Raw genomic sequence first — 17,902 nt, 5'->3', positions numbered from 1 at the left:
TAAGTGAAAATAAAGCTCACGGAGACTCTATACCCAGCAAGCCACAGAGCTGACCTTAGATCTTAGTGGTCTGACTTCAGAGCCCAGAGGCCCTGGGCGGGGCAGTGCCCTGGGCCGCGCTTCCCTACCTTGACCACATGGAGCTTGGGCAGGAGGTTGCAGTCAGCCAGTGTCAGCTCGTCTCCATCCAGGAACTTGCGCCGGGACCCCTTGTCTTCATCCCCACACGTGCTGGCATCGATCTCCTCGGGCAGGGGCGTGTTTAGGTAGTCATCTAGCTTCTTCAGGGCCTTGGTCAGCCCTCTCTCTAGGGCTGGAAGAGCAAAAGAAGGGGGTCTAAGTCCATTATCTTGTCTTGTCAGGGATCTATCTTCCGAGTACTCTAGCTCACCCCGACTCTGGACCCCCATCACTCGGCCAGCCCGCCACACACCACAGGACAGCTGGGACTGAGATGTGGTACAGTGCATTCAATGGCAAGACCAGGGAAGCGCTAGCCAAGTCGTAGCCACATCGCTCATCTTTTCTGTTCTACACGTGTATGTAAATACAGAAATGCACCAGTTAGGATGTATTCCAAAGTTTTTCTACTGCTTATCTCCAGAAGGCTACAAGAATACCAGCCAACTTTTACTTACTTTGTTACTATTCCACAATGAACGTACAGACTCATTTTGCAGAAAGAAGGGGTAAGTACCCAAAAAGTATAGAGAGTTTCCTAGGATAGAGCTATCGACCAGATTTTTGCGGTTGTATCTAGAACCATTAACTATGGCTCCCGCCACTGGGAAAGCGTAGGGGACAAAACCTCCAAGATGCACGACCTAGGGACAGGCTCCCAGCTGCCTGGTGCTTCCCTTGGGGATGTAGCTGGCACAATGGAGGCGTACTGCATTTGAACACAGAACAAACTGTCCACACCCCAGAGCTGTTCCAATGGCCCAGCCCCTAGCCGGCGGCAGGATCCCCTAGCCACGGACAACTCCAGTTGCATGGAAGCCATCAAAGACACAGACCAGACAAGGAACACCTGAAGGAAAATGATATAACAGGAGACTTGTGGAGTCATGTCCCAATAATTACCCATGCAATAATTCATTTGGACACAGGCTGAATGAATGAGGTACCCAGAGAATACCTGGAAGAAGCCACCGCCCCACAGAGACCTTCTCCCAAGCATCTCCCAGTGAGACAGCAGTGACTTGAGAACTGTCCACCTGAGCTCAGAGCATGGCCATGGAGGAGAGGACGGGTACTGCTCCATTCCCAGGGCTGAGTCTCCAGACTCTTGTTTTAGAGCCGGCCATGGAGCTCATGGGAGTTGGGAGAGGTTCATGGCAGTAGAAATAAGGAGGCGCTGCCTTGGGCAAAGCAGATGAGCGGTTTTGTCTTCTTGTTCACCATTTCCCAGATGTGCCTTCTCTTAGGCCCTCCTCAAAGAACTTTTGTCTTCTCACAGAAGGCCTTTTTTTTCGTAGTTGTTCAAGACAATGGAATGACACTCACCCAAGATAAATCAGTGAAATGCTTACTGGAATGTTTGGAAACTGGCTGAAGTTGGGGTGTATTTCTCAACACTTCCTTCTCCCTGGTGTGGCATTTGAACTTGAGCTTCATCATCTGCTTTGTGTTTCCAATTGAGGAGAATAGAGTGAGAAGGGCTGGGGAAATGCGTGTACTCCCCCTTAGCCATTGTCTAGACTGTGCTGGGATTATCAGACCATTCAAAGGTAACCGGCAGAGGGTGGGTACCAGACAAGACTCATTACGCCTGTCTTCCCCAAGCACTTACAATGTGGAATAGGCTCCTCTCACTTTCAGTGATGGAGATCGAGGAAGAATCCTGATGATAATGGAAAATGCACAAATGGGACAAATGGAGTTGCTGTCAACATGGGGCCAGTCCAAGCGCTAGGAGGACATCTTTGAAGGGAAAAGACACTGGCCACGGCGAGCCCTCATTCCAATGACCCTTTGGTGATCTCAGCAGGCCACAGCACAGGACATACATATCAAAGTCAATGGTCCTGGAATGACCTGGAACCAGGACTGGAAAGCTAGTCCTGGGCCCATCTCGGCCTCTTTCTCATGGTCCCTTGAGATGGAGGAGCTGGTTTGGCAGTGGTAGCTGTCAAAGTTGTCCTGCTCCCAACTGCAGCCCGGCATGTGACACACACTCTCTGAGCCGGTCCGATGACGTCAGGTCCATCATTTGCCATCCTGTGACTCGTGCTCAGGAATGCGAAGGTTGGAGCTGGTGATATTCAGGATGGAGCCGGGCGGAGGTGGGGTAGCAGGGATGGGGCCATGGGGCCCGGCCCTGACCTGAGTTCTGAGTTGGGCTTTTTGTGAGGTAAACTCACTACGATGCTGCAGGAGCTTTAGCTTTAAGGTACTCACTGCCTTGGCTTCAGACCTCATCCCTGCCTCAGTCTCTGGTCCTGGAACCTCAATTGGACTTGAGACCAGGTCTTCAATACGACTGAGCTTCATTTGTCTGTCAATAACGAAGCTGAACGTCCCCAGCTCACACGTGGTCTGTGTGAGGCTCAGCTGAGACAGCGGAGAGGAAGTGTCTGGCAACGCCAGGAGCGGAGTCAGTGGCTGCAGGGTCCTTGTGTGAGCAACTGTGCCAGTCAGACTCCTATCTGGGCATTGCCCCTTACCCTTGGACACTATATTCCTGAAAAGTCCAAGGCTTAACAGAAGAAGGTTCGGAATAGACCCAACTCCAAAGCCAAGACCCTGGGGGGGTAAGTCAACGGCCCGGAGCTCTGTTTCCCTATCCCTAACGGCCCTATCCCCACTGCTCGCTCGGGATCTTCCTCGGGACCTGTCAAGCCATATTGGCGTGTGCAGACAGAGGGAAACCATCGCAGCACGGCCGTGTGCTGACACACGGACGTGTTCTAAACAGCAAGAGGAGCTCCCGTAACACGCTACGGCTCTTCTCCCACCCCCTTGGCGGGCCTGCCTGGCTCTGTCTAGAATCTACACAACTGAATGATCTCCATAGGCTTGGGGGCGTTCACGGAGGTCGTGAAACTGTTCCTATCAAACCTTCTGTTCTAAGACGAGGACGTCAGAGGGAAAAGAAGATGCACGTTCCTTCAGCGCTCGCCTCCCAAAGCCTCCCTCCCAAAGACTCCCCCAGAGGGGCTGCATGGGGGTCACTTCAAACTACAACACCTGAACCCGGGCTGGCAGCACCCAGAGACGCAGGACCCCCAATGTCCCCATACTTGGTGGATACCCAGACTTGTAACTGCTTTCTTCCCCCTCTGCCCCTCTTCTCCCCATAAAGATTTATTCCATACCACACGCAAATGCACCGGGTAAATTATGTGAGGAGGAAACAAGGGGAATAGTTCATAAATATTCTCAGCCATATGAAAACAATCCAAATTTATTTTTCTCTCTCCCTCTCTCTTTTTTAAGGAGGAAAAAAAATCCACCCATTCCCTGATGACTTCCAGATTCATTGAGGTTGGTATTACATAAGACCTAATATTGTTTTCTCGTCATAGAGAAATAATGACTTGGAAACAGCAATTTGAGCTAAGAAAATAATATAGTCTTACCAGGGCATGGAGGCTGAATGGGAACAAGAGAGCCAAGCCTCTATCGCAGCCTCCAACTCGTTCTTGCAAGCATGGCTCAGCCCTGGTTTGCGTGCAGCCAGGGCCCTAATGAGCACAAGCCCCACAGCATCACTAGGGCGGCAGATCCATGTGGAGAGGGGCCGATGTCGAAGTCTTTGTAAAAACAGGAACAGCTCTGGAGGGGTAGATAGCTGCTTGTGCCTTCCTGTGTGTTTTGTCTGCCACTTGCACATGCAGGAAATCAGGATGAAGGTTAAACCCCTGACCACGGCCTGCAGCCCGGATGGATGTGTCTGTCCATCTCCTCGTGAAAGCTGTGATTTCTGTGTGCGGGTCCCAGGCTGTGCACCCCCTGCCCCTCTCTGTTCCTTTCATTGCGCTAGTCCAGTCCCCAACATCCGCGAGGAGAAATGTTCACACATTTCTGAGGGGACATCAAGAGAAAGAAGTCTCTAATGTAATCATACAACGAGGCTGTGGAGGTGGGAATTATCAGACGGACTCATTGCATTGTAAACCCCCGGGGCAAGCTTTGCAAGTTCAGGAAAAAAATTAAATTAAAACAACCAAAGAGGTAAAGAAACTGAATCTAAGGTGGACCCAGCGTTGGATCTGTTTGTGCAAGCAGGTACACGGCTGTCTTCTCAGGCCCTGCCTGCCTTTGAACTGGAGAGTCTATGAACCTCAAATGTGAGATCTTTCTGCCCGTACCTCCCAGGTAGCCTGGATTCAAGGCATGGGCCACACACCCAGTCCATGATGGTTGGTTTTGCGCCTAGAATTCTTGTACCTTCCATGGACGGGATTGGAGCCAGATGATGTTTTCTCTGAGCAGAGAGGCCAGCGGGTCCCTTCACCTCCTTTCTCAGCCACAAATGCGAGCTCTGCCTGGGCTGGGGTCGGCGTGGATGGAGGAAGAGTGAAAGGCACTTACTGTGAGAACCCCACGGGGCTTTCCCTATGAGGAAAGACACAGCTACAGACAGAAATACCCAGAAACCCCCGTGAAATGTTCACTCTTCATGCTCTCCTCCGGCCCGTGTGGATGAAGCCAGGGCTAAATCTGCTCGCTGGAGAGCTCTCTGCCGGCTGTCCCAGAGAGAAAATACAGAGAGAGCCACAGAGCAGCGGCCCCTGGGATCTGAACACGAGTGACGCGCGTTGAGAAGAAGAAATTCTACTGAGAAGAAATGACCACCACCTCCCTCAGGGCGTCCTGAGGAATAAGTCAAGTGTCTGTGTAAGAAGAATTCAGAGGTGGAGAACAGGACAGGCTTGGGTCCAGGAGGCCCAAGTGTCGATTCTGCCATCTTGACCACGTGTCTGAGGAAGAGGAAGATGCTGCACGGGCGTTTTAGGCCATTCACCTTTGCCATGGTAGAGGCCATGGGTCTGCACGAGGAGCCATGCACAAAGGCCTCCTTACCCTCCGGGTTTGGCCGAGTCCGTTGCGGAATGGGACGAAGCTCAGCATTCAAAGGGAAGCTGGGCACACCAGAACTTTCTAGATCTGAGGAGGGTGCTGGAAAGCTAGAAGGATGACACTCTTGCTGGGTGTGCGCTGCCTAGGGCTGCTCTCTGACTCGGGGGTGCTCCCTCCAGCCTGTCTAGTTGTCTGTCTAGTGTTCTCGTCGTCCGGTGGACGTATGCACCGTGACCTCACACTGGGCTTGGGTCCTCAGCCAGGGGAGACGGCTGGGTGGTCAGATTGGACTTCAAGTGTGAGGCAGCTTCCTGGGGGTCTCTTTCCAGGGACTGGCAGAAACAGGAAGGGCAGAAAGACGCGGCATCTACGAGGGGCAGCTACAACGGCGCTTCTAGCAGTTTCTCTGCTGTGCCCCCCGGAGCTGGCAGAGCCCTGGTTCACACCGCATGCTGCTATGGGCTGTGGAGGGTGTTACTTGTTCTGGAGAGGATTTCAGCCTTGGATGGAAGGAAGGATGAAATGGCCAGCTCCTGTAGCCCTTTCCTGACCAGAGGCTGAGATTTAGGTCTTCTCTCCATAGTGGATCGGGAAACAACACTGCCGGGTACTTCCAGAACCTTTTTTTGTGTGTGTGGAGAAAATCATGGTGTAAAGGGGACACCCTAATACATTTTCAAAGAATTTAGACGTATCCTTCAGAAAGAGACAGATTCACCGCAGTAGCTTCTTCCCCAGCCCTTAAAGCTCCACAAATCACTATACTTTTGCCTGTATTTGGGAGTGTAATTTCAAACAACAACACCCATATTTTATTTTACTTAAAGGTACGGCCTTTTAAATATTGAATTTTCTTTAAAACAAACCAACCCTCATTTGGATGACACGGTAAAGAATCGAGGGTGTCTGCGGCATGCCCTTCATAGAACACTTTTTTTTTTAAGTGTGAAGGGAGGTATGGATATGAGAGAGAATTCCAGGTCCGGATAATTGTCTCAATCTAAAAGCCACAGTAAATTTGAAAAGAGAGATTATCATAGCTCTTCAAATTTAGGTTTTCATTTCATTTGTGTACACAGTCTGTACCACGTAAGCGTCCCAAATGTTTATTTATCCCTGGAGGAGGGAGAGGGAGGGAGGAGAGAGAGAGAGAGAGAGAGAGAGAGAGAGAGAGAGAGAGAGAGAGAGAGAGAGAGAGAGAGAGAGAGAGAGAGAGAGAGAGAGAGAGAGAGAGAGAGAGAGAGAGAGAGAGAGAGAATGTGAGGGGGAGAAAGTGCAGACAAGCAGAGAATGTGTTCCTGATTAGGGTGCAGGGCCCTGACTCCAGGCATAGGATGGTGGCGCCCTCTTCTGGCAGAGATGGGAAACATGTCCACATCCTCTACAAGGAACTGTATGTGTGTTTTCTATTAGGGCTTTCCAGAAACTCATAAATGGTTGTAAAACCATTGTGCTAATAGAAAGAACGACATAAATGCTGACTGAAGCTATTAATGCCGGTTGTAGTTTATGTAGCGGACTGAATCAGGTTGAAATCTGTGAGATGTTTATGGAACAGGTTATTTTTTAGGTTATGTTTAGGCTATAGATTCAATCGAATGTGGATGTTCAGACATTTGAAATGCTCTGTTCAGGGACCCTCGAACGTTCCTCAGCCATCTACCTCAGTGGGCACACTGGGAGATTTCTCACCTCTCTAGGCTGGAGAGATCTGACCGCATCCACAAATGGCCGCATCTTTCAGACAAGAGCCATTTGCAAATTAACACGGTCACGGTGACAGGATGCCGGGGTTCGGCAACAGCCCGAACCTTCTCTTGCGGTGGCCCCTCTTCTGTTTGGCTGGTAGGTGTCTAGCCAGGGTCTGTTGGAGGTAGTAGGGGATTTCTGCCCATCGCATCCTCCGCTTCTCGGGAATAGTGGGGTCGGGATTTGGTGGTGACGCTGGGCTTGGGTAGATTTAGGAAGCACACATGGAAGTCATTCCATGGGAATCCGTTGGTTTAGGAACTGATTTGATCACAGTTTCAGGAGTGATCTACTCTTGTTTAAAAAGTCAGCCCCATGTGTATTTTTAAATAACGGCTGATATGAAATCCCTAGCACACGAGTCAGAGCCGGCGGTGGGGCCGGCCGCCCGGGCTGTGATCCTGGCTGTGCTACATAGGAGCCTGGGTGGGCTGCATAAGCCCTCTTGCCTCAGTTTCCCCATGAGGAATAAGTGAGGGATAATTTGAGTTTGGGACTGGAGAGGAGGGCTTAGAACAGCACTCAGCGTGAAGTTAATCACTTCTTGCATTCAGAGGGCAAAGCTGCTGATGCATGAGGATCAAAACATTTTTAAAAGCCAATAAATTGTTAGTTGCAAGGAGGGGGAAAAGCAGCTTTTGCTCGGGTCCTGTTTGGTAAATCTGGCATTTGGACAGGCTCAGCTTGCCCGTTCCTCCCGGCTTTTTCTGACTCTACATCAGTAATGGCCTCAGCTCAGTAGATCTTCCTCCTACCGGGTGGAAGATGGCTTTGGGTGGGGTGGTGACAAACACCTCTGAAAATTTCCACAAATTCTACCCAGACTCCTGGTCCCTTGCCTTGCTCAGAACAGTTGCCTAGGTGACCTTATGGGCTTGGGGCTTGGGGACAGAGGCTGGGGGTCTGGGTGGTCTAGCTATACAGCTCTGTCCACACAAGCCTTCCAAAGTTTGAAGTGAAAGTGTGGCAGACTAAGCGGGAAGTTTTATACTTGCTTCTTAGAAATCTAGCCAGGCGCCAGTGACCCATGCTTCTTGTCTTAACTACTTGGGAGGCTGAGATCTGAAATTCCTAGTGTGAAGCCAGCCCAGGCATGAGACTTTCATCTTCAATTAACCACCAAAAGTTAGAAGAAGAAATGTGGCTCAAGTGGTAGAAAAAGCTAATGGGTAATGCCCAAGACTTGAGTTCAAGTCCCAGTAACAGCATGCACACATGCACGTGCATGCACGCGCGCGCGCGCACACACACACACACAGGTTTAGAGAGGTAATGACTTAGATTTTGATATTCCTAATAGAGAATTTGCAAGTGTCTTTCTTCACATGGCTGCATGGGATATTTTCACCATAGAGGGAAAATTGCCTTAACTTGCAAGTGAATTATATGCAAGAATCTATTCTTTGTTACTCACAGAAGACACAACTGAGCAGCGTGCACAGTCACAAATACTCCTCTTCCGAGACTCCAGGATTTTCAGTTAAGAAGGCCAAACGACCAGATTCTAGCTAATGAGATGGAAGTAGATACTTATTAATGGCTTTTTAAGAAAGTAGGACAGCTGGTAGTAGTGCCGTTATAACACTCCGACCCCAGTGCCAGGAAGTGGAATGATTAACTTGTGACAGAAGGATAAAAGCCACAAGTTGGTGATGGACAAATTGGAACTCCAATGTCCTGAATACCTGCAGTTACCTGGAACTCTCTTCTCTCCAGCCTTCTCTCGCTAGGTGAGAAAAACAAACTCCTACCAACAAGCAAACATATTAAGAATGCGCAGAGCAGGGTGGCACCCGTGGTCAAATTCTTGATCGGCTGTGCTAGATCAAATAAACATTTGCTTTAGCCATAGTCCTCAGGTTTCGATTTTACATGGCCAAACACACCCTCAGTGGATACGCACACCAATATTTCATGACTCCATTTTTATTCTAGCACCTTCCACCACTGCACACTTCCCTCTGGCCGGAAGGCCATCTCTGTTCTGTGCCAGAGCATTCTCCAGGAAGGATGGATAGAAACCCAGGAGAGCCCTTCTTCAGAACGGTGGCGATCATAAGAAGCCAGTGGCTGTGGGGTGCCTTCACTGTATAAACCAGCCATGGCTCCCTGGGTCTGCGTGCACACCGGAAGCACAGGGCCCTGGCCACCCCCGCCCAGCACTGCTGAGGCCTAAACACCAGAGTCCCTGGCAGGGAACGCTGAGGCCCACATTGGGTTTGGTCCCTAATATAACTCGGCACGTGACTACTGTTTCTTCCCCTTCAAATTAATTATCCTATAAGCTGTTCGCTTGTGGAGATGTATGATACCTTGCAGGTTCAAAGACCAGAATACACACCAAGTGTGTGTGTGTGTGTGTGTGTGTGTGTGTGTGTGTGTGTGTGTGTGTGTGTGTGTGTAGGGAGACTGAGACTGAAATGCATTTAAGCCCCCACATGCAGATAGTTGTGTTGTGCACAGAGGTAAGAAGTATGGGCTGCACAGGCTGAGGGAATGCATTGCAGGTAGAGGTGGACGAGCGTTTAGCCCATGTGCAAAGCACTTCTTTAATGCTCCTTTATTCCCCAGGCCTTGATCTGTGGCCAGGCCAGGCCAGGCCAGCAGAACTCATTCTGTTCAGACAGCGGGAAATTCCAGCATGGGGAATGCTGGTGGTGATGGTCTCTGCTCGGCTGAAGTCTGGGAGCCCACCCAGAACAACCCCACTAATGAGTGTGCCCACCCACATAGCGTCCCTCCCCCCCTCCCGCCACCCCCCTCAACACCTACCACCTTCCTTACAACTCCCAAGGATTCATTCATTTCAGGCGCGAACTTGGTTAAATTGTAAATTGCAGCATCCGCCTCCACGGTGAACCAAATCAAAGACCCTCCAGAGAAATCCCCAGGGCAGCTCCTGGGAGGTGTGAGAGGAAGTGCTGGGCTCCGACCCCCCCCATGCGGGAAGGAGGGCGGCGTGTGACCGCGCGAGGCTTGCCAAGGCTTGGAGGTGGGTCGCACCCATCCCGCCTGTGGGTTTTAACGTGCAAGGATGCTAATCAAAGCACCACTTCAACTCCGCCGGCCAATCAACAAACAAACAACATGCCCAGAGTTGGCCCATGGCACACAGGGTAGGCAGGGGAAGGCAGCTGGGGGTGGGGGAGCAGACTGTCACGCGGAGCCCTCGCCCGCGGTCTGTCTGACCATCTGGGTGCCCAGGGGTAAAACCCGTGGGGCCTGGCTCAGCCTTCTTTCAGGGTGGAATGCAGTTGTCCTGCGTTAAGGTGCAATTGTCCTCTGAAGGGACAATCTACCCGCCCCACACCCTTAGAATTGCTTCTGAACGGTCCATCTTATTCCCACTGCAATTTAACTACTGCCTTCCTTCGCTTTCTCACTTTTTCAACACATTCTGAAAAAGCAGGAGGCTGGGTGGGGAGGGGAGGGGTGGGGGAGGCTGGGTGGAGAGGGGAGGGGGAGGCTGGGTGGGGAGGGGAGGGGGAGGCTGGGTGGGGAGGGCCCATGTAGAACCTCTTGGAAATGCCAAGGCCTCCAGACCAGATGATAGGTGGGCCTAGGAAGGGCAGGAAAACATGGCACTAAACTCCTTGGAAGAATAAATACACACACTCTTTTTTTCAAGGTGGCTAGCTCTCCACATCCTGGGGATCTGGGAAAAATAAAATACAGAACACCTCCTCTCCCCCACCCCTGCCTTCCTCATCCCCAGCAATAGTTGGCTTTTGTGATGCTCCAGGGAAGGCCCAGGCCCTTTGATTCTAAGTCCTAGTTAACAGCTCTCCTAGGCTGCTCAGGCCCTTCCAACTATGTTTCTGTTTTAGTCAAGGAAGTTTCTGGAAGGAGTTGTTGCGGGAGGGGAAAGGGGAAAGAGGCAATGCGGGACAGACAGCTGGCCTCCAGGTACCCGGGGCTGTTGGAGAGCCTGTCAGTCCCGGTGGGCATGCTCTTCCCTCGGTGTGGAGTACAGACAGTGGAAGGTGGCTTCCAAGGCCTGAAGGGTCTCTGGTCCTTTGGGGGTGTTGCCCAGCAAAAGCCTCCTTACAGCACTGTCTCTCCCTGAAGATGCTTGGAAATGGCAGCTTCCTAAGGAAGGCAACCATACTCAGCCTTCTTTCGTGTCCATCCTGCAGTCTGCCAGCAGAGGGCAGCACAACACCCTGCGGCAACCTGGGAATGGGGGGAGGTGGGGGAGGGACCCAGTGCTCAGAGGGCAGACACACAAGTCATCCGGGGAAAATCAGCAACAGCCACCGGAGCTAATAGATGCCAATAGCCGATAGATATCAGCCTAGATGGCAGGCCAGGAGCTATGTGCTTTATCGTAGACGTGCATGGCTTTAATTGGCAAGGCATATGCCAGTCCTGATCACAGGTCAGAGCTATTGTAGCCGAAGAGTGCCGAGACAAAGACAAAAACACTCCAGGGGCTCAATATGGGCCACTGCCTCCTTTTACGCTACCTTCAAAACTAAGGATTTTTTTTTTTTACATTTTTGGAGGAAAAGTCAAAAGAAGAACGGTATTTTGTGACATAGGAAGCCGATATGGAACTAAATGTTTCGGCATCCTTAGGTGGAGTTTTATTAGCATTCTGCCATCTTCCCCTGTTCGTTGCTAGGTTGCCTGGGTTTGCTCTAGGCTCCAACAGCAGCGGCTGAGCAGAAGGCACGCAGCCCAGCTGGTCTGTAGCATTCAGTATCTACTACCCTACATGGGAAAGGGCACCAGCCCCGGACCCACGCAGTAAGTACTCTCTGTTTCCAGGACGGAGGGTGGAGTTGACACTTTTCTATGTATAGCATTGGTACAGGTTCCAGAGAGATCTCTGGAGTAGTTGCCTGGAGATCTCCTTGGTTTCCCACAGGGTAACTCAAGGTCAAGGTGAGGCAGATGTTTCTCTGAACAGCCTGGAGGAAGTAAGGGGTCAGGACATGAGATCTGAAAAGGTCAGCCACGATTCCCAGAGCGTAGGGCTCCTATTCTCCCACGCTTGGACATCTTTGAAAGCAGGACATTTCCCATCTGCATCGATGGGACCCTTGCATGCTGGCTGGCAGTCCATTCTATACGTTTAATGGTAAAGGACTGGGAAACACTACATCCTTCTTCATACCGGGTGGAAATCTCTAAGACTTAGAGCTCCCCACCCAAGGAGGATGCTCTTGCTCAGTCACTTCATGGATCTGATGAATTTGTGGCTTTCTCTGAAGTTTCCCTGAAAGCAGAAGGTGTTCTGGGTCCTGGGAGCGGATGAGGCAGCCCTGGCTGGGCAGGTGTTTTCCAGCCACTGCTGACCAGGGGCGGGACCTGGGTGAGCTGGTGGAGAGGGAGACAGTCAGAGATACAGAGAGAGCCCTTTGTTACAGCACCGGCCAGGTGAAGGATCTACAGCAGAGAACCTTGGAGAAAGAGACAGGAACATGTGAAGGTGTGGCCTGAAGGAGCCAAGCAAGGAGCAGGAACGTAGCGGCGGCTGCTTGGCCTTTGCGGGCTTCCATGTGGGCTTTAGAAGGGGAAAGAGAGATACAAGGTGGCTGCAGCGGTCGCCATGATAGTAAGACCAGTACATGAATAGAAACTTCCAGCACAACCCCATGGGGTAGGAAGACCTATGGGTTACAGTACGGGGTCCCGAGGCCTCGCACACAGGGGTATCTTCTCTCTCTGTTCTGATTTTCTCAGAACGATCTCTGGCAACACACTGCTCCTTGGCCTTCAGGGTGAATGGCCTCTCCGGCAGGGCCCGAGGATTAACAGGCAGAGAGCTTAGCCCCACCAAGTGCTTTGTGGTGGTGGAAAGGGGGTTCGAACTTGTTTCCTGAGCTTTCTGAGACTGCACCTACTTCCTATCACTTTATTCTTTTCAGCAGACATCTGATTTGTCAATGTGGAAACTAGTGCCTGCTCGGTTATGGTCAACTGGAGGAAATCACTGGGAGCCGAGCATTCCCCAGGGAAGGATCCGTGCACCCCAAACGCATCAGCCTGTATCCAGCCCATTGCAGGCTGGAAGAGGGCTTTTTAGGACTTCATTCAGAAAGACGGAAGCGCTTCACAAGGCCAAGTCTTTTAGAAAGAGGACGTTAGGACAGCCTAGGGTCTGTTGGGGGAAAGTCGGGACTGGGAGCTGAGGATGCAGCAAGGGCTCATGGGTCTTCAAGAGAAGGCGGAGACAGAAGGAGGCAGAGGAGAGAGGTGGGAGGGGTTTGACCCTGAGGCCTGAGGGGACTGCGGCCTCCATGAGGCACAGATGGAGCAAAGGCACTGAAGGCCGCAGCCCGTCCAGCCTGGAGTCTGCAGCAGGCTGGAAGTCGCCGAATGGAAGGGCCCAAGAAAATGGCAACAGCAGCTCCTCTGGGCCCTTTGGTATTCTTCTGGGAGGGTGGTTTGTTCTGATCTCTGGAAGAACCGAGCTGTTGGCTAACTGGGGGTGGGTGGGTTCTATTTTCTTTCCTGTCTGCTTGACACTATACAGCTGCCCAGGTTGCCCGGCCTGTGTGTCTGGCCGTGCAGTGCCGAGTTGCTGGTTCTGGACTCCCAGCCCCACCGTCGCATTTTATGGTTCTTTCTCTGTTTTTCTTACTCACCTCACTCAAGTGGGGTGCTGCTTTGCTGTGCTCAGACCTCCCTGGGAGCAACTATAAAGTTTTCTGGAACAAGTGGCATAGAAATTAAAATGGAAAGAAAGTTCTCCCCTGCCTGCCTGCCCCCCACCCCAACGCACATAAGAAAGAGGAATCTGAAAGTGGAAATAAGAGAGAAAATGCACTGGGAGCAGGAAGAGGAGAGGGCATTGAAGCCTGGAAAGAGCAAAATCCCCCAGATGGTGAAACGCAGGTTGGGTGCAGGAAGGTGGGGTCCTGGCCGCCTGAGAAGCTCACGCACGGTCACATGGTCTCTGCATAGTGCTGCAGAACTCCCTCCTCAGTGGAGAGGAGGGACACAAGATGGCAAGTGTCACTCAAGGAGGAGACATTCTGAATGCTTATCTTAAAAGTCCAACACATACACACACCCCTTCCTTGCCAGTCAGATGGACAGTTGGGGGGGATTCGCATGAGAATATGACACTTTTACCAAAAACAAGGATCGTATTTGGGGCAGGAAAGGCAACTGTATGAGAGAGGGAAATGTGATAGGGCCGGAAGAAACGAACGGAGGCTTGCACACGCACGCGAATAGAGCACAACGTGCACATACGATCCATTTTGCGAATGGCCTGGAACTCACAATCTGTATGAAACACGAGGTACGTTCCCCCCAAACTCTGACAGGATGGAGGGAGGGAAGTGAGAAATTGCGAAAAGTAGCGTAAGATACGATGCATGCCTACATTAAGTCGATTGACCCAGTCTCTTGGAAGCTAGGAGTCCTGGGGGGGGGGGGGGGAGGGGGAAGGAGGGGGCGTTCCAGGGTCTGTTCTGTGGCACTCTGAGGGTGAGACCTGCAAAGCAAGAGTAAGCCTAGAGCCTCTTGGGAGATGACAGGCTGGGGGGGGAGGGGGGAGACATAAAAAAATTAGGGGGGTAAAAGAAAACCCTCCAGGGAGCCAAACGGAGGTCCAGGGCAGAGCAAAAGCGCAGCATGGAAGCCAGGAAAATGCAGAACTGCTGGGTCTGAGTGGCCTGGAGTCCCGGGAGGGTGAGGGAGAGAGGCTGGAGGTGAGGGACCTTTCACCTTGGCAGGGAAAGATGGAGGATGCTAGAGATGGCGGAGGCGCGGGCCTTGGCTGGGCTCTGCCCTGTGGCCAGGCTGTGTGAACCGAGCAGGGTTGGAGGCAGAGTGACCGACAAGTCTGGGGGGGGGGTCCCACAGGATGTGCCAAGGGGGGCTTAGCTCCTCCCCATCCCTCTGCCTGGCCGCTGTGGTCACACTCAGACCGCGTGAATGACACGAGCTTTTCTTGTTGGAGAGAGAGGTTAAAAACAACAGAAGGGATCCACAGCAAGGACTTTTATAAGTGCACATACATGCCCACCCTCTTTCCTTCTTGAACTATGACCTTAAGGCAAATACACTCAATAATGTGTGTGTGTGTGTGTGTGTGTGTGTGTGTATTAATATGGGCTGGAATGGGGCTGATCTGAAAATACTTTCCCATATAAACAAACGTATGTGAGTGTGTGTGTATGTGTGTGTGTGTATTTATGCTCACACTGACATTTTTCATCCCCTGCTTTGGAAATCATTCCCATGCTCTTACCTGTTGTAAGATATTAAGATATATAGATATAGATATAGATATACATATTATACATATGAACCTCTCTGTGCTCAAGGCTAGTGCTCTACCACTTGAGCCACAATGCCACATCTCACTTTTTCTGAGTAGTTTATTGGATATAGGAGTCTATGGACATTTTCTGCCCAGGCTGGCCTTGAACCGTAGTCATCAGATCTCAGCCTCCTGAGTAGCTAGGATTACAGGTGTGAGCCACCGGCGCTGGGCTTAGATAATAACATTTTTCTCCACCCTGACTTCCTGGCCGTGCCTGTTTTGGTTTAGTCCTCTCCAAAAGGGCCACCCGCTGTGTTTGGAGCTCTGACAAGGCAGAGAGGGCCATGACCCATCTCCTGGGGTCCGTGTCCTGTGTGGGCTGGGGTCCTCACGGGAGCCCTGCCTGGCTCTGCTGGAGGAAGCCTTGGCCTCTGGCTTGCTGAGCCTCAGGGGTTTGGGACCCTGAAGCCACAACTGATAGGTGCAGGGGGCGGCACCATAGAGCCACAGAGAGGGATCTCGTTGAAAGGAGGGCGGGTGAGAACAGCACTTCCGGGGCAGGGGCTCACATGCGGGGAGCAGAAAGGCCCGAGCTCTGAACTGTCCTCATGGGTGAGGGGAAGAGGGCTTCCCAAGGACGAGACCCGCTACAGAGAGAAAACCGTGAAACAGGAGAAGGGAAACAATGAGGCGCGCAGAGTGTTGAGTTTATAGGAAATCGATCCGCCCTATGTCATGAAAACTGTGGCTTTGGCTTTGGGGAGTAAGGGAACTGTAAATCGGCACAACATGGGAATGCCATTTCTAATGTAAAAAACCTGGAAGGCTCAAATGAGAAGATGGTTCCGAGGAAAACCGTGACAAGTATGAAGGGAGATGTCTGTGGTTGAGCTGAGACGCTGTGGACTCTGGGAGCCAGGGCACACAGCGCCTGCTCAGCACGGCCAGGCCCCGGTCCTCCCCTAGGCCAGGACTAGAGAGGCAGGGGCTGCCCTTTCCCTGGATGGATGCACTGATGGACACAGAAAGAGCCTGGGGCTATGGCCACCTCATCCCACCAGCCACGTGGCTTACAACAATCCGCCTTTCCCCCTCTGGTCTGGGGAACAGAAATCCCAAGGACAAGAGGAGCTCTTCTGTCTCTTTCTGTTGGGGGAAGCTGGGGGCTCCTTGTCCCAGCTTCCACCTCCATCTCTGGGCTGGCCTTCCCCCTCTACTTCCTCTTCTTCTTGCCTTATGAGGTGCCCAGTCGCTGGACTTGTAGTCCCGGAGGAGACCCTGGACTAGTTAAAACTGTGAAAACACCATTCCCAAAGGAGGCCCTATTTGGAGACCCCAGGGTGGGGGTGGGGGATTTGAACTCAGATGCAGTCAGGGCAATCTCAATAGCTTTGAATCCCAAACAGCGTTGAAGCAAGAACACACACCTATTTCAAATATTTCCCCCACGCTGCTGCTTGTCCGCGAGCATCACCCTCCGTGACCTTCAACACCCACCGGTGGCCACAGGATGATCCTCGGCCCAGGATGGTCCTCCAGGCCCCATCCTCTTCCACCCTGCGCTCTGTGAGCTCGGCTAACTGCACGCTCCCATGTGAGCGCGAGCAGGACCACACATTGGGGACAAGCCGGCGGCTCTCAGGGCCCTCCCGGGCAGCGCACTGAGCTGCCTGAGATGGCAGCCGCCACAGACACGTCACATCCTTCCCTCCACGCAGGAACAAGACCCACAGGCCTCTCTGCCTGCACTAGCCAGGCAGCAGGATCTGGGTCCCCCCCCCATAGTTGGGGTCCTTAGGGTTGACTGAGTAACAAGCAGCATCCCTTCCAGATGTTTCTCTGGGCCTAAGGGTCTGACACACCCATGGGAAGACTGAAGATGCCCAAGAAGCAGGCCCTGCTCCCGGTGTCTCGGTGGGAGGAGCGACTCACCGGCGTTGTTCTGCTGCTTGGTGTTTTTGATGTAGGCAGAGAACTTGGAGAAGATGTCGATGCCTGCCGTGTTGGACTCCCGGTGTTTGGCAGCCAGTTTGGGGTACCTGGAAGGAAGGCACAGTGTTCTGGGTACAGGGAGACTTGGGGCTCCCTCAGCCTGACCCCCATCTCAGTGAATGTACAGTACCCCCTCCCTTTCTAGCTGGATCTACCCACTGTTTGGGTTTTCCCAGTATCCTCCTGGGGTCAGGGGGCACACAGCAACCCTTGCTCACAAACCTGGTGAGGTGCTAAGAGTTGTTTGAGGGTAACATAGTCTGTTGAGTAAAGAACCAGAATGTCACTCGAAGGGTTCGGGGTCCAACTATGATGCACCAATGGAAAGGTGCTCATTTAAATATTGACACAGAGGTTCTGAGGCTCCCCCAGCCCCATGAGAACACCTGAACACTGCAGAGAAACGTCCCGGGTGGGCAGCTGGCCTCGAGATCGAGGTAAACCTGTCTGTGTGGACTCCACGCTCCCACCCCGCAGCATCATTGGCATAAACCATTCTAGCTTTCAAAAGATGCTGTTACACAAACATGTTACGCGTGTGGCCAGGGAGGAAGAGCAGAGATAGGAGACACTGGCCTGGTTATCATCATTACCAAATAATCTAAGGGCAATAGTTTGCCAGTGAGAGCTGTTTGGTTGCTTTATGTTTAAAGGGTGAAACACTTTGTTCTTTTAATGCTTTGAACCAAAAACGAAAGGCTTTCCATAAAAACCACTTGTTGCCTTTGGTGGTACGGAGATTTTGAACTCAGGGCCTTGTGCTTGCTAGCAGGTGCTCTACCACTTGAGCCGGGCCACTAGACCTTTTTACTTTAGGTTTTCAGATAAGATCTCATGTTCTGGCCAGGCTGGGACACTGATCCTCCTCCATCCATGTCTCTTGCCTAGCTGGGATTATAGACAAAAGCTACC

General features: G+C 51.9%; 1 protein-coding gene across 2 annotated transcripts in view; it reads right to left on the bottom strand.

Annotated features, from left to right (window-relative positions):
• Clic5 (chloride intracellular channel 5) overlaps positions 1–17,902 on the bottom strand; it is a 101,218-nt gene that overhangs the window by 10,520 nt on the left and 72,796 nt on the right. For both annotated transcript variants that reach the window (XM_070023608.1, XM_070023609.1), the window contains exons 4-5: positions 16,931–17,037; positions 129–313 (exon numbers count right to left, since the gene is read on the bottom strand). In XM_070023608.1, the coding sequence (XP_069879709.1) occupies positions 129–313; positions 16,931–17,037 (292 nt within the window). The remainder of the gene's footprint in view (positions 1–128; positions 314–16,930; positions 17,038–17,902) is intronic.

This window comes from Dipodomys merriami, unplaced genomic scaffold, assembly GCF_024711535.1.
Source record: "Dipodomys merriami isolate MVZ:Mamm:240054 unplaced genomic scaffold, mDipMer1.0.p SCAF_16, whole genome shotgun sequence".
In the NCBI taxonomy this organism is placed as follows: Eukaryota; Metazoa; Chordata; class Mammalia; order Rodentia; family Heteromyidae; genus Dipodomys; species Dipodomys merriami.
Note: the sequence above shows the minus strand (reverse complement) of the source record. Positions and strands in the feature narration are given on the sequence as shown.